The sequence below is a fragment of the Polistes canadensis genome, unplaced genomic scaffold, assembly GCF_001313835.1.
Source record: "Polistes canadensis isolate GaletaPanama2010 unplaced genomic scaffold, ASM131383v1 scaffold_47, whole genome shotgun sequence".
In the NCBI taxonomy this organism is placed as follows: Eukaryota; Metazoa; Arthropoda; class Insecta; order Hymenoptera; family Vespidae; genus Polistes; species Polistes canadensis.
In genome coordinates, this window is record NW_014569594.1 from 705,090 (window position 1) to 732,816 (window position 27,727).

General features: G+C 34.5%; 1 protein-coding gene across 14 annotated transcripts in view; it reads right to left on the reverse strand.

Annotated features, from left to right (window-relative positions):
- The window catches only part of LOC106785252 (rap guanine nucleotide exchange factor 6-like), a 131,512-nt gene that overhangs the window by 13,254 nt on the left and 90,531 nt on the right, over positions 1-27,727 (reverse strand). For 11 of the 14 annotated variants that reach the window (XM_014745548.1, XM_014745539.1, XM_014745541.1 and 8 more), the window contains 8 exons: positions 24,042-24,114; positions 6,617-6,718; positions 2,110-2,322; positions 1,674-2,026; positions 1,144-1,605; positions 756-1,048; positions 368-671; positions 45-276 (listed from right to left, as the gene is read on the reverse strand). In XM_014745548.1, coding sequence (XP_014601034.1) covers positions 45-276; positions 368-671; positions 756-1,048; positions 1,144-1,605; positions 1,674-2,026; positions 2,110-2,322; positions 6,617-6,718; positions 24,042-24,114 — 2,032 coding nt within the window. Of the gene's footprint in view, positions 1-44; positions 277-367; positions 672-755; positions 1,049-1,143; positions 1,606-1,673; positions 2,027-2,109; positions 2,323-3,139; positions 3,716-6,616; positions 6,719-9,394; positions 9,783-24,041; positions 24,115-27,727 lie in introns of those variants that run through there. The other 3 variants (XM_014745540.1, XM_014745538.1, XM_014745550.1) reach the window with 3 other exon arrangements.

A 27,727-nucleotide genomic window follows, 5' to 3' on the forward strand; every position in this document is an offset into this window, starting at 1 on the left:
GCAATTAAACATGTGATGTTCTTTTTTTTCGTAAATTAAATTACCTCGTGCGCCGTTGTTTCTTTATGAATGAGAAGATATTTACAAGTTTGATCAGCCTTGTAAACCTTTAATACGTGTTCCGGATAATCCGGTGCTCTAAGATCGTCGTAACAGTACAATGATGTAAGATCGGGATTACTTTTCGAGTGATAAAGATTAGTTGTGGTTTGCGAGCCGCACGTTCCTGGCGGTGTGTGTGGTGGAGCGAGAGGATCATCTAAGTGCACACCATCGCTACGAATCAAAGAACACGAGTTTATTTTTTTTAAATATTCTATAAATAGAGTATATAATACGTATTACGCATATGTCTTATAATACTAACTTGATTGTATTCTTTGGCAGTATGTTCATTTTCATAAGTGCTTTTTGTAACCTCCTTTTAGGTCCAAGAGTCATAAATCCTTTATGTTCCTTTTTGGCATCTTTGCAAGGAGAAACGTTACTATCCGGAATCAAGAGATGCATGCCTCCTACTAAAGGATTTAAAGGATTTACTGGAGTTATAGGATCAACGTGAGTAGAGAGTCTTGCACGTGGATCAGATTGAAGTCTTGGAATTTCTGGCTTATTTGCCCTTCCTCTTGGCCTTGGAGAATTGTCGGGCATTTGTAGCATTTCTTTAAAAGCTGCGCATACATAATATAATCGAATGTTCAAATATGATCTCTATCATCTATATTTAAATCGTTATTATATTTGTGAATAATTACCGAGAAGATTAGATTTGACGGTGATACTGAGATGAGTGGAACCTCTTAGAATTTCCAATGCTTTGGCATGATTAACATGTTCGAAGCTTTGTCCGTTGACTTCCAAAATTTGATCACCACGTTTCAAACCAACATCCTCAGCCTTCGATCTCTTATCAACTTTTGAAATAAAAATTCCAAAACCTCTCTCGTAACCGCCTAAAATGCTAAAATGGAGAATTTCGTCTCTGCTAGGCCTTGCTAACGTTACGTTTCGCGTTCTTGCTTTTGCCGCACAGGCTATGTTTAATAACCTGAAAATTTCCAATGAAAAATATATATTTTATTAGTATTTCTTGCAATTATTATATATATAATCTCACATTTAATAAATAAATGATCAGCTCACCTCTGTTGACCCTGCATTTTTTCTCTTTCTAACCCAGTCTCAAAATCTTCTAAAAATTCCATCATAGCTGGATCCGTTTCAAAATCCGTAAAATGATTATTTACCCAAAGTAATACAACACGTGCAACACGGTCTCTGACCTGAGCTTGATTAAACCACTCTAATAATTGATTTGCAACTAATAAAGGGCTATTGATAAAAGTTCGATGAGTTAATAAAAAATCTTCCACGTAAGTGGGATCTGTAATACTGTTTTCTTCAATAAGTTGTAGCATTAAACGCTCTGGAGTTGCTCTAATCACAACATGACCCCTGCGCACACCCCCATCCAAGGCGCCTCTTAATTCCGTAACTAACGTCACCCTACCATTCTCTTCGTGTCTTCTCGTATTTTCTTCACCCTGATGCTGAATTCTAAAATAATCTGCTTGTGTGACACACACAAATTGGCAGTCGTCGCATCTAAAACGAAACACTAGTTCTTATTTCTGTTAAAACATAAGAAAATGATTTCTAATCGACCTACTTACTTTGTCCTCATAACACCTTGATGCAGAAGTCGATCCATGGTAGGCAAGATCCCAAAACTATCTCCAAGATGAAGCTGCTCGACCTCCCCATTACTGTGTTCAATTTCAACCGTACCATTGATAAGTACACTCCAGCTATCCAATTCTTCTCCATCATTTAGAACAACCATTCCAGCCCGTTCAACTACTGCAAATACCATTACTGCGCACAGCGCTCTTCTTACAGCCAATGTCATATTGGTGAAGGCCTTCAGTTGTTGTGTAAATTCTAAAAGTGTCTCTATATCTTCTTCCGATCTTTCCACAGGATCTTTTTCCAGGCACTCTCTTACAGCATCCCGAACATTCAAACTCTGAATATATAAAGAATGCTCTTATTGTCATCAAATTCTATGCGCTCTAACCATTTGATTAAAAATTATAGAACGATACTTACATCCATACTTTCAGCAAGATCTTCCTCCTCATCGCTGTCCACTATAGACTCGACAAGGCCAGAAAGATCAACCTCATCTGCATCCGCATCCAAAGAACTTTGTACAGAAGTCATTGTGTCCGAGCCACTGTACGCAGAACTTGTATCACTCGAATGACTACTCCTATTAGATTTTTGATACAGCTCCGGTCTACCTGTCAGGCCTTGTGAAAACTGCAATAACAATCATACAATATTTAACAATTACCCTCCAAAAAATATCCAAAAAATGTATTAATATAAATATTTAATTCTAGCCTTCCTACACGGAAGCATTGAAATTTCATTAAATGTTGTATCCTCCTCGCAATTCAATTACTACTCACGTTCTAAAAAAGAAGATTAAGCAAACTGTTTACATGATTGTTTTCATTGAGAAATCATTAAGCAAACGACATCCGGTCTCACAAAATAACAGGAAAAGCCTAATCGTCGAATTGAAAGAAAAAAAGAGATCTTTTTTGAAAATATATTATATATATTATAAAATCGAAATAAAATAAAAAATAAAAATCATTGTCCGATGTTTCTTCAATCTGTCAAAACGCATCGATGGATAAACACAAGCAACCTGTCATCATAATCTCTGGAAAATTAGCATTAGAATTGATCATGAGGTTTCGTCTAACGGTAAAAACATTGTTTTATTTTTCCATGGGATATGCCATAAACGTGTTAAAGAAAATACTAAGAATGGGCGTGTGTAATTGGGATGAGCTGTTTGTACATGGTTAGGTTAGGTCTTCGTATGCGAGACATGACATCACGCATGCAAGGAGAATAAGATAGAGGCGCGCCGTTTAACGCATACAGTCGCTCGTGTCCAAACAAAACGTCGCGACATCTGTCATCTCTAGGAACGCCGTTGTGCATCGCCGTACCCCATCATCATCATCGTCAATATCATCATCATCATCACGATGTCACATCCCCCCAAGAGATTCATCAGATACTCGACTAATTACGAGGTCACTTTGATAACAGGACTTACTTGATACATGCCGAAGGCGTCCATGGTGTTTTCTGATCGACAATAATTTTCCACTTGAACGAAGAACTCAACCTTTTTCCTTTCAATACAAGCAGCAACACACCGAGCTAATCAACGTTATTTTAAAACAACTTTCCTTATCTACCTTTTTTTTTCCTTTCAACACAACACACTTTTTCTTTCGACTTATTCACGATGAAAAAACGAGATCGAGATATCTATCCACGCTTCTCGTGGTGGACATCTTCGCGACATATACAAACACACGCGACACAACCAACAACACACACACGCGCGCACGCAGCACCGCACACTATACAACACGCACGCACACACTTGATTCAGACTTTTGACGCGTCGTTATTTTTTCTAACGTTCCTCGTGTGCCGAAAAAAGGACGACAATAAAAATATCGATGCCATACACGCAACGTGTCTTTTCTCCCGCCCCGTTACCGTATACTATCGTCCCCCCCTATGATACACACCCACGAGACAATGTTCTTTGTGCGTGTTTCATAAAACTCGTGGCGCGAGTAGTAGTATCGTGGCCTCACAGGCCGTCGACTTAGTGCACCGAACATGGGACTGAAGTTCTTTTCTCCTTCGGAGACGAGACCGATCGACTTCGGTTAACTTCGACACTTTTCGCCTTCGTACAAGACCGAGCGCGCCATCTGAATGTCAATTTCCACCTATGCCAAGAGGCGGGAAAATCGGTAAGGCAGACTTTCAAGAAAGAAAATTAATTTTCTTTCTTTTTCTTTTTCTTCTCTAAGGTCTTTAGGAAAAAATAAATGTCACGAAGAAAATTATATGTTTTCTTTTCTTAAAATACTACATAAAGAATTTAATATGTTTTTAATGCATGGGTATGATTCATAAATATATATCCGAACGGTTCGATAAAACGATAGAACGGGCGAACGATAACGTTGTGAAATAAGGGAGGCAATAACGTAAGAGAGGCAATATATCGATTCGTGTCACTACGTAGTTAATAGTTTTGGCATCTGAAGCGTGTATAACTGTCTCATTGGAACGGAGAGAAGCTGCTACTTGCTCGACTCTCATCCTCTCTCAATCTCTCTCCTCTCTCCCTCCCTCTTCGTTTTCGTCGTCATTCCCCTTCCCTTCTCCCACCCTCATTCACTGACATTCCCTTCGAGAGCGCGCGGGAGATCACGTGACCTGGCCAACGAGAGTATTGGCCACTCAGGTCCGTCTCAACGGGGGGTGCCCTTCGAAGGAGGGTGCCACCTGTAGCTTCCGAACATTCTGCGTGCTCGCCATAGTGAAAGAAATTTGTTTCTTTTTTCTTGGAAACGCCTCGATCTTTCAACTCCTCAAATATCCTAACATTCCCTCCATCCTAGTAACTTTCGTACAAATCTTTATCGACGATTTTATTTAGAATAATAACTAACTTATTATAAAAAACAAATATACGTATATCCCTTTTTTAATATAAATGGATTACACGAGTTTTAAAATTCCGATAATTCATTGGAAAACGTCGATCTAATTCAAACTATACACCGGCATAAAGTTTTTCACTTAAAACTTCTAATCTAATTCCCGTACGTCTATCATACGATGAAATTCGTCCGATAGTTCGTCCGTCCGTTCGTTCATTCGTTCGTTCGTTCGTTCGTTCGACTCTCTCCGGCGAGAAAAAATTTTCCAATCAAGGTTCATGGACATTGACGAGTTACCCAGAAACGTAGACGAGACGATCGCATCCATGATTCTTTCGAGATTGATTTTTTTCTCTTTTGTAATTTTAATAATAATAAACAAAAATGAAAAGAGAAAAATAAAAAGTAAACATAAAAGAATTACATTCCTGAATGAGACATTTTAAAAGGATCGATTTACAAATACGAAGAAAGTATATCTCGTTGATAAAAAAGGAGAGAGCTGATAATAAATTGAATTCGTAGAAATAAATGAACTTTGAAGAATGATTAAACATTGAGACTTCCGTCAGAAAAGGAAGGAGTGCTCATTTCTTAGAGAAACGATTACTAAAGGGTTAGTCAAACAATGACACCTGAATTGATCTTGATAGTCTTTCAAAGTCCTAAGAGATTGACTTTGCTAGGCGAATGTTATTGTGTGAAAGGAGCTTAAGAAAGTCGAGGTTGGTCAATCGACGCTCCGGTCTGCTCGAAAGAGGTGCGAGAAGGAGAGAGGATGGATAAGAAAGAAAAAGAAATACAGAGAGAAAGAGAGAGAGAGAGATTGAGAGAACGTACACCGGTCCGTTCAAAGCATCCAGCAGCCCAGCAGCTCGAAGAATGAGCACTCAAAGGCCACTGCCCGAGCGCCGTATGATTTATACGAGCCGTTATGTCTCGCGTCTCGCCTCACTTTTCCTGCTGTCCCTTTTTTCTTTCTTAAAAATAAAGAAAAGAGAGAAGAGAACAGAAGAGAAGAGAGACCTTACCTAAACGGCAAATTGTCATGAACAAGAATAAACGATACCCATTTTCTTACTATTTCCAACAATGGCAACAATAATACAACATTCATGTTACGAGGTAGGAAAAGAGAAGGAAAGGGGAGAGGAATAAACGTTTTCTCCAAGTTGTTAGCGTTCAAATATTCCAAGGACTTCGGCAGGACAATGCTGAGAATGCGTCATCATTGGACTTACGACGACGATCTTGTATACCTATACATTCTCCAAATAGGAATTTCGTATCTGGAGCAGTACGATTAAAGAATGTCAATTGCGACTATGTGACCAAGTTATATCGTGAATTAATTCGTCTTCCAAAAGATTAATCCAATTTCGATGGAAATTATGTTACGCGGTTATGGACAAAACTTAGAAATATATATCTTCATTTGATGAATATAGTATCATGAAAAAAAGTTGAATTTTTAAAACGTGAGGATTCGTGTATATGTATTTGTATATAAAAGTAGGATGAAAAAGGCACGTGACACACTACTATTCTTTCATTAACGTATAAAAAGTTTGAGCATGAGAGTGCGTTTGCGGTTGGGGGTGGTGCGTAGGCAAGAGCACACGCGTCACACATCGTTGTCGATAAAGAAAACTACCTGTCCTCATATTTCTTTCTCTCTTTTTCTCACGCATACACGCACACACACATTCTCTCTCTCTCTCTCTCTCTCTCTCTCTCTCTCTCTCTCTCTGTTCTTTTTCTCGTCCTCATATGTAGGTTTACGCTTACGTATATACACGTATCACACTCTATGACGCAATATCGGATGATCTCGTAAAGACTGGTGTAAAAAGAAAGAAGGACAAAAAAAAATGTAATGGATGGAAATAAACGAGAGGGCGATATCAAACGTCGACTTGGAAAAGGTTCCCGTGATCGATCCGATCGTAACCTTTCGAAGGAATTAACTAAGGAGGAACCAATTCAAACGCCCATCCTTGTTTTTTTTCTCTTTCTTTCTTTTCGAAGAATAGAAAGATCGAAAGGTTGTGTATATCTACCGTATCGTCGAAGACCAGGTTGACCTGACGATGGTCTGTTATGGGATGCGGATGCGGTGGCCGATGCATCCTTCCTCCTCCATGTACTTCTGGATAATCGATCTGCAATTAAAAAAAAAAAGAAAGAAAAAACAAATTAATCGTTGCAAAATAATAGCAAAAAAAAACATAAACCGGAAGTAAAAATAGGTCGACAAAGTTCAAATATTTTTCATCAAAGTTTTCTAAACTTCTACCCCCCCACCCCAATCCATCCATTGAAATGTTTTCTTTTTATCATTATTTCATCGGGGTTGACAAATATTTATCTACGTACAAGATTATCATATAATCTAAACGTGCGTTATTTCGTTATCGTAAAAAATAAAAAAAAAACAGGTGAGACTACCGGAATTACCTCCACCCCTCTCTCTATCTCTCTTCGTTTTACCGGAATAAACATTTCGTTTTGAAATGGATTCTATCGAAAGATCCTTTATGTATATATGTATCTATGTATGTGTACATTGTTTCTACGATAATCTATATCACGATCATGCCACCTGCTGCTAATGGAAGCTCCGGGAGCTCAGCTGCATCAACTTTCCGCGTCACTGTATACGCGATATGCTGCTTGCAACGGAGACAGTTTTTTTTTTTTCTTTTTTTCGGATGACAGTTATATGGATAGCAGTTTGTGTTGTTGAGTAATAGAAAAAAAAATGGAGAGAGAGAGAGAGGATGAGAAAGGAGGAAGGAAAAAGAGAAAAAGCAAGAGACAACGAGAAAACGTACGTGCTTCGGGCCGGAACTCGTAGGCCGGACTTCCGGCAGATATGTTGGTTATACTCGCCATTCACAGAACCGCTCCCTCGTGATTCGATTGTCCGAACAAATATTTAGCCAATTTCGGAACGAAAAATAGTTTCATCGGGACTATGACGAGAGAGAGAGAGCTGCTTGTGTATGAGAATGAGAGGAGGATAAAGAGAAAAGGATTTCCGCAAAAAAAAAAGAAAAAATAAATATAGTGAAAATTATTTGTCGTCACCGGAGCATGAATGTTTAGCTACGGGGCGACACGAAACAATATCAACCTAACACGCGAACTTTACCATGGAAAAAGGTGTTCGTTCTTAATTATATATATCTTTGATATATTATATTGTCACGCAGTATTCTCTAAGGACATCTTTCTCTCTTTCTCTTTCTCTTTCTCTCTCTCTCTCATTGATAAGCTTAATTTTTTGCAACAATACACTAAGGATAAGATCCCAGACAAGATAGGATATAATTAATAAAAATATGAATATTAGTTTTTGTTCGACAAGTAATTTCATATTTTCGATGATAAATAGAAGAAAATTTTTCTTGCGTTTATATTTATATTATAATAAAAGAAATTTGAATCGTCATCTCGAAATGAAAATCATTCGAATTATCGGAATAAAAACAAACACGTGTATATTAAATACACGCGTGTGTATCTATATATATATGCATTAAGGTATACATTTTGATGACAATGCTGATTACACAAAGGATAGGAAAGAAAAAAAAAAAAAATCGGAAAATGATGCGATTGCAATCGCGTTTATTGACAATTTCGTTTAAATGACATCACACAGTCATCGGACACACGACGAAAACGCAATTGCGATGACCGAGTAAGAGAAACACGAGCGTGTGATGCAATTTAAAAACAACCATCAGACAAAAATTTGCATGCATTTCCATTGCGTAATCCGCGAATTATAAATAATTATTGTTTAGAGCATGAAGTCGGGGGGATAGAAGGGAAAGAAAAGCATATACGAACACGAATTTTCGTCAATAACGACAATATTTCTTTTTATACCAATGAAATATTTTCAATCGAAACTTTTCTTACAAACATTGTCAATCTTCTGAAAAGTTTACGGCAATTTTCTCCTTGTTCGTCAGATAGAGAGAGAGAGAGAGAGAGCAAAGAAGAAATGATAAAATATTAAAAAATATTATATAGATATCTAATAGAGAGATATTAATTAAATTTTTTTCTATGTATTTAAAAAAAAATAAATAAATAAATAAATAAAAAGTCAAAGGAAACGAAGCATACAAAAATCGTTAATTAAAAATGATAAAGGGCAAAGATATAAAAAAGGGAAAAGAAAGAAAAAATAAAATTCTCAACACATTTTCGATTTTACAATTAGTTTCAATCTCAAAGTTTTTATTACGATTTTTATGAAAGATAAATAGACAAAGAGAGAAAGTGGAGAGGGGTGGGTGGGTGAGGAAAGAGATAAAGATCTTTCTAAAAAACGATGCATCTCGACAAAGTATCCAAGCAAGGGACGAGTAAGAAATAATCATTATAAAGTTCCTCTTTCCTCCTCCTTGCTGTCTTCCGTCTGTTCCCATCGTTACTCGTGCTCTGCGTGGGCCTGCCAGAGCTATGTGGGCGTTTACATGTATATGCGTGTGGTGCGTACGCGCGCGCGAACACCACTTCGTCTCTCTCTCTCTATCTCTCTCTTCCTATCTATTCACGTATGTAAAAAAAAAAAAAAATAGACAAGACACAATACTTTAGATTTTCATTTTCCGATAAATGTAGATCACGATAATTCATAATAATTATGCTATTTTCGTTATTTCGCAAGTGTAAAGTAACAAAAAGCAAAAAAGAAAGATTGAAACAAATTATCATTTCCATAGAAAAATTTGTTATATACATATTGTCGGAGATTGTGACAAAAAAAGAAAAAAAACTAGATAAAATTCGTTCATAAAATGATTCCTTATAAACTTTACCTCAGAAGAGGCGATGGACAATGTTATAGGTGTACCAGGCCAGCTTCTGGACAACGACCGTCCTTTCCTTTTCCTCACCACGACTCGAGGTCGTCCAGTCCGATTCATATATTTCAACATCTCGTTGACTTTGGTTTCTATCTCGTTTCTCAACTTTTGAATCAAAATTATCGAACGACACACTACTCTCCTATTTCACTATCTCAAGAAGAAGAAGATGAAGAAGAAGAAGAAGAAGAAAAATACAACAGTATCATCGCACAGATATATAACATTTCGATTCATCGTTTCACCGATAATATTATAACACATACACACGCGCGTACACCACTCAACCAATGTTAAAGAGAGAGAGAGAGAGACACAATATAACACTTTTATTTAATATAATTCACCGATCACTCGTTCCTCCTTCCTATTTTCTTCACGCGTTCAAAATTTCCACTATCGAAATATACATATATATATATATAGTTCTTGTTTATCGTAGCTAGCTAACTAGTTAGTTAACTAGCTTTCTCTCTATCTATCTATCTATCTATTGACGGTCATATGATTACAGATATATATATATATATATATAGAAAGAGAGAGAGGGAGAGTGTTTGATTTGTCAGCAATGAACGCAGTTGTTACCATGTCACAAAGTAAAAACAATCACGAATATGTAGACATTTCGATGACGACCTTTTCACATTAGAAATGAAACTATTATGATAAACTTTATATTATTATAATAATTGATATATTTATAGATAGATAGAGAGAAAGAAATAGAAAAAGAAAGACAGAGAGAGAAATAGAGACAGAAATAATCTACAAGAACCACGCTTCGCGCTTCGCGCCGGCGAACTGAATCGTTGACGATTCTTAAGAGGGCCAAAGACCGAGTTGAGTCGACTCGACTCGAGTCCGTCACGTGATGATTCTACACACGAGTAGTATATAAAACGTATGGTGCTCGTATCATTCCTTTTCTTCTTCGTGGGTCAGCACCAGCACCAGCAGATCGGCTTGGCGGCGTCCGGACGCGAACGCGGACGCGGACGCACACATACACTCATTCACATATATACACGCATGTCACGCACACTGTCGCCGTCGACTAGAAATAAGCTCGCGAACGAACGGGTTGATGATGATGATGATGATGATGACTAAGGAACTTTCATCTTTATGATTACGAGTATCAACTATAAAAACATTTTTTGATCAAATTATAATCTGACAATCAGAGATATCGATGGATTTCTATTGAAATTGTAATTCGTTCATTTGTAAAGACTCGTTAAAAGATAATTTATAATATATATTTAATCACAAATTATATATTGATAAATATAAGTAGATATTTAGTAGAATATTATTAGAAAATGGGCATAAATAAATGTAGTTTCTAATTTTTTCTTAATATGCCATTCATTAGAATAACTTTATTTGCGTACAAAATATATTTGTAATTAATTTGTAAGTATTATAGAAAAAAAGACAATTAAGGAGAAGAAGAAGAAGAAGAAGAAGAATGAGAAGGAGTTACATAGTTTTTTTAAAAATCCCCCTACTTCAAAAGATGCATCCTGAATACTCCACGATCCGTTAAGCCCATAAGATAAGAATCTTCAAAGATAAGAAAATGTAGATAAAGAGACAATGGATCTAGTGTGGAGGAGATAGATCGCGTAAAAACGATAATACTTCTTATGGAAAGAAGAGAAATAACTAAGCGTAGGTTTTTTATGTAGTTACGTACTGTAAAGAGGTAGTACGTATCCCCTTGGATCATGAAACATTTATAATAACTTTGTTAACTAACAATTATTAACGAAAAATTATAACGTACGAGCGTGACCAATCGTGTAATTTGAATTAAACAAATTTAGGTCAAACGATAAATTAAAACGCGACCACACGCGATCTTTTAAATACGATTACATTATTTTTTTTACTATCTTCTTAACCTATTTCATAAAATCCGAGCATTTGTGTTTTTTTTTTCTTTCTTTTTCAGAAGTCGAACATTTTTAATTTTTAATCATTTACAAAAAAAAGAAAAAAAGAAAAAATAATTATTTTGATAATTCCAACGCGATGTAATTACGATTACCAAAATTAGATATCTATAATTACTTTGTTATTTTTAATTACAGACTCTACTCTCTAACATCGAATCCAATTATACGAAAAGTATCAAATAAAATGTCCTATTACCGTAGTTTTACAATCGAGGAATAAGATTAGTTTGAAATGAAAATTAAAATGAACGTCGGTATGAAGAACGCAAATTTCTACGTGGGTTTTTTTTTTTCTAATAAAACTACACATGCGAGATTTCAGAGCGTATCATTTCGTTGATGAAACCTAACGTGTAATTTTGCTCGTAAAATTTAAAGACCGAAATAACCAATGAATCTTAACAACGTTTAAAATCTCGCTGTGATTACGATTTAATGATACTAAGATTAGATAATTGAACCTATAAAATTCGTCAATTTCGAAATACATATAAAAAAATCATTGCCATAAAAGGCATAGAAATAAAACATTTCGACGTTGTATAGTACTCTAAAAAAAACTATAGCAAGTATCTCTCTCTCATAGACTTTTTTAGTTTATAAACTTTCACTTAAAAGTAGAATATATACGACCATCTTGAAAAGACTTTTTCCTTTCTTTCTATCATTTTCTTCGAACGATGAAAACACGTTTTTAAAAACTCTACTTCGGTACACGAACTTACAATTTCTTTCGTTTGCTTATGAAATGGCTTTGGTAAAAGGCAAAAGGGGCGTTCTTCTCTCCTCTCTCTCTCTCTCTCTTTCTCATGAATCTACATGGGCTAAAAATTTCTTCTCGTCGGACCTCCGCTAGGCGTATACGAAGCAGAGGGTTGAACAGAGAGAAAGAGAACGAAAGAGAGAAAGAAAGCAAGAAAGAAATAAAGAAAGAAAGAAAGAGAGAGAGAAAGAGAGCATATTCATACACACACTGCTCTCTCGGCGCCCGTCTACTTTATTTTCGGTTCATCCTGCAGTCGGCCGTCTCGACACCATTGGCGTCACGCGCGACCCTAAAAACCGACTATAAGAAAGTATCCGTGAAATGCCGGAATGAGAGAAACGACGACAAAACGATAGAGAAAGTTCCTCTTCCTATCGCAAAAAATAAAAAAAAATGAAAAAAAAAAAAAAAAACGCGTTTTATTTTCCCTTACAACGAGAGATCGAGTAGGAAAAAACTGCGTATGTATATATATGCGTGTTGTATGTATATCCTGTTGTGAAACGGAAGATAAATCAGACTAATAATATAAATGAATAAATCGACAGTAAAATAATACGATATTGAATGTCCGACTTTTTTTTTTACATTAGTATCATAAAGATAAATAAAATATAATTCGAAGTATAACAAAAGAGAGAGAGAAAATATCTTTCACGTCCCATATAATCCGGTTATACGTTTGAGCAAATAGGGCGAGAGCGCGGTTAAATTTACGAAAACGATCGCGGTGGTTCTCGCTTAAGGATTCGGAAAAAGCAAACAAAATCGTTATGGATAAATTGTTTCCTCGTTTCACGATAAACCTCCAAGCTTTCTAACTTCCTAGGAAATACGTGATAAAAAAAGAAAAAAAAAAAAAAGGGAAAACTTTTCTCAGTGGTCTAGGAATAGCAGGTAGTAGTAATAGTAGCAGTAGTAGTAGTAGTAGTAGTAGTAATCGCGAGGGTGGTCTTAAGGGAATCAGCTTAAAATTCTTCTTGGTCCATGGTAGGATGGTCCGTCGTCCGGTTATGGGGATTTTCAAATATATATACACAATATACACATGCACACATATACAGGCACACTGCGACGATAAATTCCAACGAGATTAATCACGAAGATAATTTCAAAATGATGACTAATTCTTTCTCTCTTTCTGCACTCTTAGTTTTATTTTTTTTTTTTTTTTTTTTTTAAAAAAAAAAAAAATTTTGTGTATTAAAGATATTATTATTCCTACAACGCACATAAAAATATACGAATCATCATTCTCAGGTATATGTATTGTATATCTTGATAGAAACCATTCGTCATAATCCAAAGGTTTTTTTTATTTTTTTTTACTACACTATATCGATGAGATGCTAGCTATAGTATCGATTTTATCGTAAATCACTGGTCACTGAGTTCTCACGGTTACTGAAAGAAAATAAACGGATTTTATCGAGAGATATCGGGATGCAGAAGAAGAAAAAAGAATGGGGGATAAAATTCGTAAAGTCCAGTGGCGCGCATCGAACGACCGACGAAACGCGACTGACGTTGATTGTGTGTCGTTCGTCCGGCGTAACATTTGCGATAAGCTTGCTTGCTTGCTTGCTTGCTATCTTCTTCGCGGATGTTCCCTCATTTTTTTCTTGTCTTTTTTCCTCTTGTTTTCTCCCTTTGTCGCGTGCACCAGCAGCAGGCAACAGCTCCATGTAATCTCTATGTACAATCATTGCAATACGAGAGAGAGAGAGAGAGAGAGAGAGAGAGAGAGAGAGAGAGAGAGAGAAGGAGAGAGAAATACAAAAGTGGACAAGAACCCTTCTTCTTCTTTCTGGTCAACGATAGACATCGTATTTTATTTATCTCCTTGTCTCTCATTGTCGACTAATTATTTATTAGATTTTAAATAATTTATATTCGGTGCTTTCTAAATAAATTATATAATTATATATATATTTTTTTTTCTCTACGTAATATAAAATAATTTTATTAATTCTATTATTTTCTTCAATGAATTTTTGGTTCATCTTTCAAGCACTCGTCGAATTTATTAACGAATAATGTAATAAATTTAATATGAAGGAACATCGAATTAATTGTTACACTTAATACTTTATCATAAGTTCTTTTATCGTATAGTAATATGACAGAGAGAGAGAGAAAGAAAAAGAAAATAAAAAAGAGATAGAAATGAGGAAACGGGGAAAATTCATAATTACCTTAACAAAAGTATCAAGTACGAACGTTCGTTCATTCGTTCATTAGTTCATTCGTAAATAGGAAATACGTGTAAACTTTATGAATATACTTAACACTTGAATAGAAGTTGATGAGGATAAAAATTAAAATATGCCCGTAGCTAATTAAAATGCAATGGCTTGGAATTATTTAACCAAATGTGTCGATATCTTTAGAATATTTGTTTACTCGTGATCACATCAAATCTATTCTATCAATCGTATATTTCAAATATTTTCCCAAAGTTAAATATATATATATCTATTTTTACGCGACATTTGTGTTTGCACTCGCTTCGAATAGAATTATGATTTTTAGATAGATTTTTTGTTGTCAAGATCTAGAATACAAACGATATTTGCGCTTTACTCTAGAAGAAAAATAAGGGAATGTGTGGAGGGGGTGAGGGGGGGAAGGCGGATGGGGATTGGGCGGAGATAGGGCAAACAAAACGAACAGTTCTCGCGTGTGACTGTAAAAGAGAGACATGAATGGAAAGTCAAGCGTGTTTCACCTACTCGAGAATAAATATGTATGTGTGTGAAACTCGTTCGTGTGTGTCTACCTGTACCTCCTTCTTCCTTTTGTAAAGAAAAAGAGAGACGGAGAATAGATTCAGTCGATGATATCGGTCGTACTTGAACCGTATCGTATATCGTATGTATTCTTACACACACGCACACATATACGAGTATATAAATATATATATGTATATACGTAAATTAGATATACATGTATTCGCCTACACGTCGTGAACGCATATACTCCGACATGTATTGTCAAGGGTCACGTTTGAATTGACATGAACAGCAGTGTTTCAATATCGCAAAGAAAAATAACGAATCTGTATTATTCGCGAATTTAAACGTAAATGATAATACAACAAGATAGAATTTGTTGAAATAATTTGTATTCGAAGAAAATAAAATAAAAAAATTTATTCTACTTCGTCGTGGTATGTATGTATGTATTATATATAATTGTAAATACGATAGGAAAACGTTTCAAAATCACGATTAGAAAGTTAAAACGTGAAAACGAACACGAGACTAATTTAAGATACAATCGTTAATCGTTCATTCGATCGTTATTTGTTAGAAAATTATATCCATGTTATATACATGTACACATAATATAATACATCCCATTAAAATTCCCATGTACGATATAATAATTATTATCCAAATCGATTCTTATACATATTGTGTCTCTCTTTGAAAAATAATTTGTCATTATCGATCAATAAATCCTATCTATCATAATTACTCCCCCTCCCCCTCCGTTAAATATTCAAGAGATTTAAACGTAATAACGATCGATAAAAATTATTATTTTTATGCAAAGTAAACGAGTAGAATGTAAAATATCATATTATAATAAAAAAAAACATACTTATGATTTATATAAAATAGGGAAATGTTGAAGAGGAAAAGAAGAGCGGGGGAAAAAACATGCATATACGTATTTGAAACTATTCCAGTCTCTGAATATATTAATTCACGAGAAAGATACGTTGGGTTTATTCGTAATACGTAAAGCGTAGTCTGTAATCAGTCGTGCAAGTTCTGTTTCTTGCTACAATGACAACGAACTACTACTACTACTACTACTACTACCATGACGATGACGACGATGAAGACCAACGATTACAAAAAGTCCATCGTAGAATTTAGAACATTATAACAGGTCGGATAATTCTTAGATCATAAATTACAGGTGCATACCGAGTTAAACGTAGAACGGAAGAAAGATCTAGGTCGATCCTTGATTCGACTACCACCTTTCGATTCGAACCACTCATTTCAATCGTATTTCTTTTGAATGCCAGGAAACGAATGGAGTGAAAAATCTTCGATGGAAAAAAGAAAAAAATACGAAAGAAAAAAAGAGAAAAGGAGACAGATACAGATAGGATAAATTGATGCTAACGTGTGGTAGCCTTAACCCTAATGAATTAATAAGAACGCGTATGAACGAATAGAATGATCTTGACTTAATTAATATCTTTAGTCTTATGGTTTAGTATTATAAAAAAACAAAAAAAAAAACAAATGTTTTCAACTAAGGATCACTTCTGATTATACTGCGAGTCTTGGCACGAAACAAGGGGAGAGAGAAAAAATATATATGAACTGTATATTGTGCAAGGAATTAATTCGATAAAAAGGATGGGAAAGGAATTAAATAAAAAAAAATAGAGTTGATTAAGAGATACCGTTTTTCTTTTCTTTTTTTTTTTGTCTACTCACGGAAGATTAATCCTCGGAATGGGATGTTGTCAACCGAAGACAATTTCTTCGAGATAATTAACGATCTACGAATAATAATAATAACAATAATAATAATAATAATAATAATCTCTAATAATCCCTTGGTACGCGCTCATTCTTTTTCTTTTTTTATTTCTTTTATTATTTTTTGAATATACCATTTCCTCTTAAACTTTTTCTTCTTCTTCATCTTCTTCTTCAAAGTTAAATGTAATTTCGTGGTTTAGAAACATAGCTCTCTACTAGGAATATCCGGAAGTGTTGCGGTAGAAGTTGACTGGAGCAAGCGAGTCATTATCTCGAATTAACATTCCTTGAAAGTTTTATCAAAGCCGAGTGTCTCGGGGGAGAGAGAGATAGACGATCATTTAAAAAAAGAATATTATTATGACGTAGATGTCTTGATCTTTAGATTTAGAAATATATTATTATATCGTTGAATAAAAAAAAATATTGATAGTAAATTTAATCGTGTACATGTATTTTTTTTCTATCATACGTGTATATATAAAGCAACAACAATAAAAAAATTAAATAGAAAAATACGACGCGAGAAGAAACGTAGCGGCAAACCGAAAAGAAAATTCTACTAATACTAACTACTACTACTACTACTACTACTACTACTACTATTGGCGAGAGTTCTTGAATCGAGAATAGAGCGTACATATCACGCACCGGAAGTTAAACGTCTTGGAACGTAAGCGTGAAAGAGTCAGGAAATAAGACACTCTTTCTCTCTCTCTCTTTCTCTTTTTCTCTCTCTTTATGCACATATGCACTAATACGAAAACACGTCTGACTTGAATCGGTTTAAATGTGTATCCTTTTACTTGTCATATTTTCTATCACTAATATTGTCTTCGAAAATATTCTTACCTCCATGCGAGTTTCGATAAAATTAAAATAACAATTCTCGTCGACTCTTCGTATACAGAAGAAGAATTAAAAAATTCGACAAAGATTTTTCTTCGAATCGATTCGAAAACAAAAAAAAATATGAAATATTTTTTTTCTTTCTTACATAGAAGAGAGAAGAAGAAGTTGGCAATATTTGTCTTCGAGAATCGCAAGCGTCTCGTATACGAAAGAATTTATTTTAAGAACTTACCACCGGCTATTTTTTCTTTTCTTTTTTTATTTCGAGATTTATCTCTCTCTCTCTCTCTTCATATTACTAACGCGAGTTTTAAAAACGAAAATCAACGCAGTCATGGAACTAGCGGTTGGGGAAGTTTCGTTTCTACTATGTGTTTACTTCGTGAAATTTTTCTCGTTCTTATTTGTCGTTATAATAAATTAACGTTCCTCGTATTATATATTTCTTAGAAACATTAACCATGAGAAACTATAAAATACGTTTTACGAGTATAGACTAAAAGTCGGCAATGTTCTTACGGTTCCAATCGTAGAACATGCAATTTCTCAGACTCTTAGCACGAAATTATCTCGTTGCTCGAATAGGATATCCTTTGATCCGTCTACAAATCACGAAGGGATCCTCTTCAATTTATACCATTAAACGAATATTGGATCTGTTCGAATGAAAAGAAGAAGAAGGCGGTGGGGAGGGGAGGGGGACGGACGACACGACCTCGAGGGAAGATTGGTGGAACGAGAAATGTCAAAGATTCGAAAAGAAAATTTTCCTTTTAACAAGAATAAATTCAAAGATTTATATCGCGAGCTGTTATCGAACGATCAAATCTCTGATCTCTCTCTTTTATCGGAAAAAAAAAAAAGAACTCGGATGGCGAGAAAAATAACTTAAATCATTTGTCGAGTATCGGATTTTTACACCATCGTAAATCGGGAAATGCCGACTCTACCAATGGCTGATTTAAACTTATTTCAAACGATTTTATATCTAATGGGATGATATTCCTCGTTTTAAGGATATGTTATTATTCGCATATGTTCACGAATATGATCGATCTCACGGATATGACGAATACGTTTGCGACAGTCAACTTGACGAGTTTCTTATGTAAATGACGCACATTTGCGTTCATTATTCCATGGGTAAAAACGTCACACAAAACTTTTACGATCATTATTCGTTCAGAATAAATATTAAACGATCATATATATTTTGTATTTAATTTAATTATAAACACTAAATACATATATATATATAATTTATAGATATTATTATTGATCATTATTTTTTTCTTCTCAAATAATAAAACTTCGATTAAATTATCAATTTATATTCAAGGAAAATTTAAACTTAAACTGAACATTCTTGGCGACATTTATACAAATAAATAAATTCACATTAAATTATCAATTTATATTCAATATAAAAAAGAGAAGAAAAAAAGGGATCAAAGTTAGCTTGAAAATACTTCAAGATAGAAATTCTATTCCCGTTTCGCATATGCATGTAAATAGCCAAATAGTGTCTCGTGCATATACGCGTGTTACTTTTCCCAACAATTTTATATAAATACGCGTTTGTTACATTTTTCGATAGAATAATGATCGTAGATTTTTTTTTAAAAGAAATTTTTTTTTTTTTTTAAAGAAACGCAAGAGATATATTATTTTACAACGAGGACACGGAATTTTTAATTGGGGGAAGGGGGAGAGAAATGATATCTTGTCATCTAGAAAAATCGACGAAGCACACAATTCGTTTATATATTCGTAAATAAATAAAATGGAATATTATTTTGTTGAATGGTTGGAAGAGAGGGGAAAAAAACTTGGTGTATCCAAGAAGCAGAAAGTAAACGATGATACATGCTCGATAAACGTCATTGGTCCGATGAGGTTTGCCAGACGATGACGTATTTAAAGACGCCTGGTGTCTATTTCCTTGGGTCTGATAAGTTTCTTGCTTATATATATTAACTATACATGGTTGTACTTGCTTTCTTATTCATATGATGTGTTGAAGGAACTCGAATAAAATGGTTATAGAATAATTATATGCCCGCATCCTGCGAGCGTCACTCGATGCTCTAGTATTTCTACTTTTCTTCGAGTAGAATCTAACATAAAAGCAAAAGGAACACCCAAGATGAAAGAACAAGAGAATAAAGAAACTTTGAAATGATGTTATATTAATAAAAATTAGGAAAACGAATATAACTCGATTATAAATTATACGCTAACGTGTGTTATTGTATTATAATATGAACTAATTACTAACTTATCATTCTTTCAACCCTTCAATTCTATCGAAATAATTCTACTCGTGAGAAACATCATTTGGTGGTTAACGGATAATGGTCCACCCAGATCGAGTGTCAACGTCATTAAACGAGTTTTACTATCTATCTCTATTCTAATCACCGTGAAAGCTAAACCTACGATAAAATATATATATAAGCGAACAATGTGCGGGCGTGTGTATGTGTATGTGTGTGTATGCAATTCGCTTATTATACAAACACACTTGGCTAATGGGAAAAGTATACTGCTTACTCGTAAGAATTCGATTCAGTTTTTACGATCGAAATAAAGATTATTCAACGATGCTATTGGCTTTTCGATCTTACCTAACGTTTCTCTCGTATATCAATTCCAAAATGGCGAGACTTTGGTATTCAAGAATTGCATTATAGTTTGATCGAAGTTACGACACTACAAATCCCCCCCACAATACCCCCCACACCCTATCGATCTCGTTTTTTTGCTCGTCCCTTTTTTGTTCGTTTTGTCACGTCGCGGTGTTCGTCGTCGTTCCTTTGATCATTTTTTTCTTCTCTCTCTCTCTCTGTCTCTCTTCTCATCCCCCATTATTCCTTTACCGTTTCCGGCCAAATTACCGCGACCGCGTCATAAATTTTACTCGTTGAACGATATTATTATGGGTTTTGACATACGATATGATATTCGAGATTGGTCCGTGGCTTTTTGAAATGATTTACACCAATTTGAAGCTTAAGTCGAAATAAACGTACCCTCCCCCCTCCCCTCCCATCGTAGCGAAGGTGAACCACTAAAGGGCTGAGAGAAACGGGAGGGTGTTGGAGTAAGGTTAAAGGTCAGGGCGTTAAATTCATAGCAGGTCACAAAGCTGCCGGAGGGCGTGTGCACGGAGGAACCTTTTGCTTGGATGAAGTAACTCTTGTGACAAACGGTATTATATATATTCTTTTTCCCCCATATCTTTTCTTCTCACTTATTCTTTCACATATTTCTTGTGTTTTTTTTTCAGTTCTGTAACTGGATAATACGAACACAAGCAATGATCTATTATTCTGGATACAAAAAATTCAATGAAATATGTGGAAAGAAAAATTATTTGTTCGTATAAATAAAAAAAGTAAGTTTGAAAATTTGTGTCAATTCGCATCGTCACAAGTTTCGTTTCACATTGTATAATTTGACATGAACTCGAGAGAGGAAACATTTAACTGTTGCAAAGTTAGCCTTGATTCGTTGTTACCTGTCGCGTCGCTTTAAATATAAACGACCGTCTACCGAGCAGTTACTTTGTTGTTTTTAGAACGTGAATTTATATAAACGTTTTATTTCTTTCTACACACAAACAAAAAGATTTAGACAAACAAGTAATATGTATTTATACGGGAGATGTGACATTATGTGTAACATGATTTACAATGTGGATAAATCTTTTCGAATTATTCCGTAAAATAAGATAAAATTATAATTAGGTCAAATTGTGCAAAATTTTCGCAAATCCTCGAGATAATTTCATTGAGAACAACAAAATATTCATTAAATTTATTGTATTATAGTTATATTCTTAAAATAAAATTATGTCTCGATAATATGTGTTTTTTTTTTTAGCAAAATAATTGGATTCGTATTTTTGAAACAAATTTTCTAGTTAATTTGAAGATCATCATGATGTTTCTGTATAACTCGTGCCAATTATTGTAAAATGTAGTAAACAAGATACCTGGTGGTATTCATCAAATATAATAGACAGATTTAAATAAATTATCATAGCTTGTAAAGTAAGAAACCGACGCGAGAAACGTGCGAGGGGAGATAAGTCGAATAAAAATTAAAGAGACATACATAAGAAGTCACTACTTATCTACGTAAGCATAATACCAAACAGTGACAGAGAAATAATTGCATAATACTAAGTAAGAGTATATAAATAATATATAACAAAGAGTAAAACTTGATTCTATGTCATTGAATTTATTTCTCATTATTCTCGGTCATCTTATTTCGAGCACGTAGTTCGATATCAGAACACGACTTCGTCTTTGGCGCCTTTGCTATCAGAAGAAAAAAAAGAAAAAAAAAGAGAAATGCACGCGTAACCAGAAGAAATCGGGGCTTGCTTGCTTGCTTGCTTGCTTGCTGACTCATTTAGACGGTCATTTTTATTGATTAGTTTGGAACGTTTTATCAATCGTGGGTTGTCACCCGATAACACGGATCACGCCGGAACAAGGATATGCAACTACGTTTATGATTCATTTTCTATACTGAAATGAGAGGCGCCACAATTATAAACACGCATATATATATATATATATCCTATTATTCTATGCATTTTACTAATGCATATTTTTATATGCATCAATCTGTGCACGCTTGGTATTCGTGCATTTATGTAGATCTATATCATAGAAAAAAATACATTAAACGTTAATTATATGTAATCAAGGAAACGTATTTTGGTAGGCTTCCTGCCCACGCTTATGTTAGATATTGCATTACATTAAAATAAATAATAATAATAATAATAATAATAATAATTTTACAAATATAAAATAATAACATTAAATTGTATTGAAATATATTATTGTGAATGTATTTATTCGCACTGTCATGGCGGCGAATATCAAACAGTCAAACAAATCGCAAAATTAGATTTTCTTCTCATTTTTTGAGAAAAATTTCAAAAATATTATACAGCCTACTGGTATTTGAAAGCACCTAACATTCTCGATAATAATTGGTAATTTTCCTTAAATTAAAATAAAGGAATTAATTGTTTATGATATATTCGCAAGAGAAGTATGTCGTACCGTCGATAAAGTAGTTTTCTTCTCGAAGGTGGCAGCACAATATGGGAATAGTATAAAATACCACCATAGAATGTTTCGTAATTGTGTGTGCCCAATTAATGCGATTAGGCGAATAACACAAAAAGCTATTTGCATAATAATCCTATAGATTTCGATTTCAGTATAGTAACGTAAACATTTAAATATCACTTGAAATTCTAAATCGTAATGAAACTTTAACGAACGTGTCCACTACCTTCTTCTTTATCTCCTTTTCTTATGTTTAACTCTCTCAATCTTGAATAATACTCACGCGGAAATAAATTTCGACGAAAGCTACAAATTTTTATTTGTATTTTAACCGTACGTTTAAACAGAATCATTGAAAAAAAAAGAAAAAGAAGAAAAAAAAAAAGATTGTTTGCGAATAAAATGAAAAGAAACAACAGAAATTGAACAATTTAAATAGAAAAAAAATTAATATTCAATTAAATGATATAGAAAAAAAAAGAAAAAGAAGAGATCTTTGTTTGACGTTAGCTTGATCTTGAATTTTGCCATGCGTTATTTAAATAATGACTCCATATTAACGGTATCTCGTTAAAAAAAAGAAAAAAAAAAAGAGTTGAGATGGTTCTTCCCAGTTTGAAAAGCTTACGGCGAGAATATAACCAGGAGACAAACTATCGATTAACTGTCTCTAACGCGTTACATCTCGAGTCTGGCCGACATTGTCTTTCGATATGCGATATCGTCACTTGCCGTCTTCTTGTTCGCTAATGTCGTGAAAATGTGCATCGTTTTCTCAGTTTCGCAGAAAGAAACACCTGTACATTAATATTTTTTTAGATATTATAACCGATGTGATCTAGAAAGTAGAGACAGAAAGAAAAAGAAAAAAGAGAGAGAGTGAAAAGGAGTGAGTGTATGTGTATGTATGTGTGTGTCTGTGTGTGTATGTGTGAGAGAGAGAAATAGAGAAAATAAATTCTATCATATCGATAAGAAATGTTTGTGGTAAGTAAACAACGCAAGTTACATTTTCCCCCTACTTATTTTTAAAACATATATCCAAGTAAATATATACACACACACATATATATATATATATATATATATATATATGTACATATATTTTATCTAACGACGTAAAAAAAAAACTAGAAGAAAGAAATCGATTTCAATTATCGTGGGACGACATTTCGTATATCCGTGACTCTTAAAATAATAACCTGGCTCGCGACCAAATATATTATCCTACCCACCATCTTTCTTTTCTATTTTTTTTTCTTTTTCTTTTGGTTTTTTCCTCCCCATCTATTTCCCATTTTTACCGTAGAAGAAGAAAGCAAAATTTAGCAATGTTCATTCTTTTGAAACTGAGAAAAAAATATAATACACACACACATACATACAAAGAAAGAAAAAGAATATACTTACGACGATCATCTCGGAGGGTTCCAAGACGAAACATTCGTTGGGTCTCCTGGCACTGCCCGTTCGCTTTCCAAAGCTACAACAGAGAAAAAACAAAAGGAAACTTTTAATACCTCTATTCTCTATGTTTTCCTATATTTTTTTTTTGTTGCTACTAGTCTCGAAAGATGGATGTAAAACGCGAAAGGAGAAAAGTAACTATTGGAAGAGGGTGAGAGAGAGGGAGGGAGGGAGAGAGAAAGAGAGGAAGATAGAAAGAGCATCTCTCATCAATTTGAATAACCTTTTAACTGGTGACGTATCTAAGTAAGTAAGGGTATAATTGATTACGTCGGATATCCATAGAATCCCGATTATTGTCAAGATCACATTTCAATTCATTATTTTTTTACGTTAAATACACGCCAAATATAATATAATATTTAAAATTTAATAATAATATATTTGTTTGGTGCGTTTATATAAAAACAAAAGAAAAAAATTAAGAATGATATTTACTTAAATAAAAATCATTGAGGGGACAAAAAAAAATAAAAGTTAAATAATTTTCAGCTTGTTGGATTATAATATGATCCCTTCGATCCAAAGTTATCTCGGTTAAAGGTTATATTCTTTATTAAACTTTTTAGGATTACGTGTATGAAAATAGTGTTTTAACACGTGTACATAGGTATAACTAAATATCATCGAACGGAATCGAAACAAAATGTAATTTATCGTTCGGGTCATTTCTACTCTTCTCTCTTCGTTTCACTGTAATTCGATATAGTTTCGAGTATAGTGAATACACAACAAAGAGAATGCGTTCGCGCGATCGTATAAATACGTATTGTTCGCATTGTAACTTTTATTGGGTACCCAGCCCCCCCTTCGCCCTCCCACACCACCATTATTCGCCCACCCCACACCTGGCCTTCCTCCACTTCCTCCTCCTCTTGTCCTCTTTCTCTTTTTGTTTCCATAGGTAATCAATTCGAATCCCCATAATATATCCGACAGATGTAGCCCATCGTCAGGAAGCCACTCCTCAAATTAGCCATAAACCATGTCGGTTTTCGGTATGCCCCCCCATCCCATCGATTTACGAAAATCTCGTGCGATTATAGGGAAAGTCAGGAGGGCTGGTGGTGGTACCCATGGCTTTGCTTGCTTGCTTTCTTTCTTTCTTTCTTTCTCGAATATATAACCCACCACACGATGAACAATGCCAACGCAACACGAACTTTCACCCTCGTGGGAGAGAAAGGGGAGGAGGCGGACCTGAAAATGGTTTTCGCGTGCCTTTTCAAGTCATTAAGAGGGAAAGGTATACATGACAATGAAATAAAATGAAAAAGAAAAAAAGGAGAAACAGAGAAAGTAGGGGGTTTAAGCCCAATGAATTTGTTTTTTATTTCCTTCCTTTCTTCTTTTCTTTTTTCTTTTTATTCTAATGACGATGAATCCATTATTACTGCGACAAATATTATTTATTCGTTTTGATTTCATTTCTTTCGCGGTGTGTGTGAGTTTATTTTTAAAATATTAATTTAAAAAAACAATAAACGTGTATTATACGACATTTGTGAATGATTTTTTACATTTCCAACGTTTGTCCAATAATAATGATGATAATAATAATAATAATAATAATAGTAAAAGGGGTAAATTCTTGAATGAGAGGATCGTGCTGGAATTGAAAAGAGAAATGTTATTAGAAAATGCGATTAGCAATTCGCATAACATTTTCCGGTTTACAAGGAACAACGGTAAATATACTCGAGGAATCACTAATCTCATTATTAATGGATTTTAGAAAACAATGGTTAAATTTAGGTAGAAAATCGTGAAATATCCTTTTACGGTTAAGGCTTTAAAGTTTATAGGAAAATCGTTGGTTATAACATAATAACAAGCGAACTATATATCGTTATTTATTCCTCAGGTTAAAATTGATCCGTGATACGATATTGAGGGGGCCTTTCCCGGTTGCTCGTATTAAAGAGAGATTAAACAGGCTTTCCCCCGCTGATACTCGTTGTACTAAAAGTTCGTTCCTCTAATAAATTACCTAGAATTAGTACAAACTTGTAGACCCCCTATTAGGACCCTCGCGAACGTTCGTGTATTACATATTTGATTTTTTGTTTTCAAAAATAATTTCATTTTTATTTTGTTTCTCAATGAATGCCAACCACCACCACCACAACCATTACACGTTACAAGATTAATAATTATTATCAATAAAAAAATATTAATAATTCTCTCTATAATATTATATCTATTTGTTCCTCAATGAACATAACATTGTGTTCACTCGATAAGGGATTGTTAAATTTAATATTACCAATTAAAAATATCAATAATTCGGTATACATCTGGGATTTCAACTAATTCTTTCATCTCATCTCATCTCTCTGAGAGATATTAAATATATTATAAATATACGATGATTAATTATTTCATTAAATGTTAAATATTACGAGAAAATTGTCAGTATAGGAGGGACTTCGATTTCCCAACCCCAAAGAGATCCCGCTGATCGAAGCTCGATCGAGCCGAAGAAGGGAAGGCCGTAAGGTTGTCGAAGGCTGTTGACCTGATCCCTCTTCTCTTTCTATATCTCTCTTTCTCTCTCTCTCTCTCTCACATATATATACACGCATACACACACGCGTACTGATATATACATGCACCTTTCTTCAACTCGTATAGGAATATAGTATAGCAAAGAGACCGTTTTTCGATGCGTAACAACACACATGCATAAAACGCATGCGTAAGCCGCATATCTCTTCTGCGTACAACACCGTAGAAAATTCAATTCGACATGGACGGTGCCATCTACCTGTGAGTTCTCATTCCTCCTCCTCCTCCTCCTCCCACCCCCTCTCTTTCCTCTCATTCTCGGTCTATGGGTGAACCATCTTTCTGTTACGATTTAACGTCACCTTCTTATGGGATTACGTTTATCAGTGGGTTATCGAACACCAATATCACTGGGGGGACTTTGTACGGTTTCGTAGGAACGTAAGGAAAAAAAAAGAAAAGACATCGAAAGAGCTTGGTTAGAAAAAGGAGGAAAGAAAGAAAGAAAGGAAGAGAGAGAAGAAAATCTTTCGATAGGAATTTCTTTTTAACCTGTCCCTTCCCTTCCCCGTGTTCACCTCGGTTCGAGTTAACATCGAAGAAACTTGAAAAAAAACCACACGTTCTGCACCCACAGCTAACATCGACGACGATTTTCATGAAAGCCAATTAAATTTTTACGAGGTTGATAGGAACATACGTAAATGTATAAACGCAAAAGCGAATCCAAAGTTACGTTTTAAAGTAACTCTCGCGTGAATTCGGCACGAACGAAATATCTCGAGTTTTATGTTCTGGTTACTTGCTTGCTTGCACGCGTGCACATACACACACGTATAAGTATTCACACATACTCTTTCTTTCATTTAAGGTACATCGAGTAAAGAGAAAACGACGCGAGATAAAACGCGTTATTCCGATGATAAACGATTATTATAACCGGACTTCCGAAAAAAATCCTTTTCTTTTCTTTTTTTTCAGTTTCTATTTTATCGTTCAACCGAAAAGGAAAAAAGAAACCAAGAAAAAAAAAGCCACGAAATTTCCGTACAGTTTTTACAAGAGCTCTGTTTTTCCTGCGAAATATTCCTGGACATACTACACCCGGGGATGGTACGGGG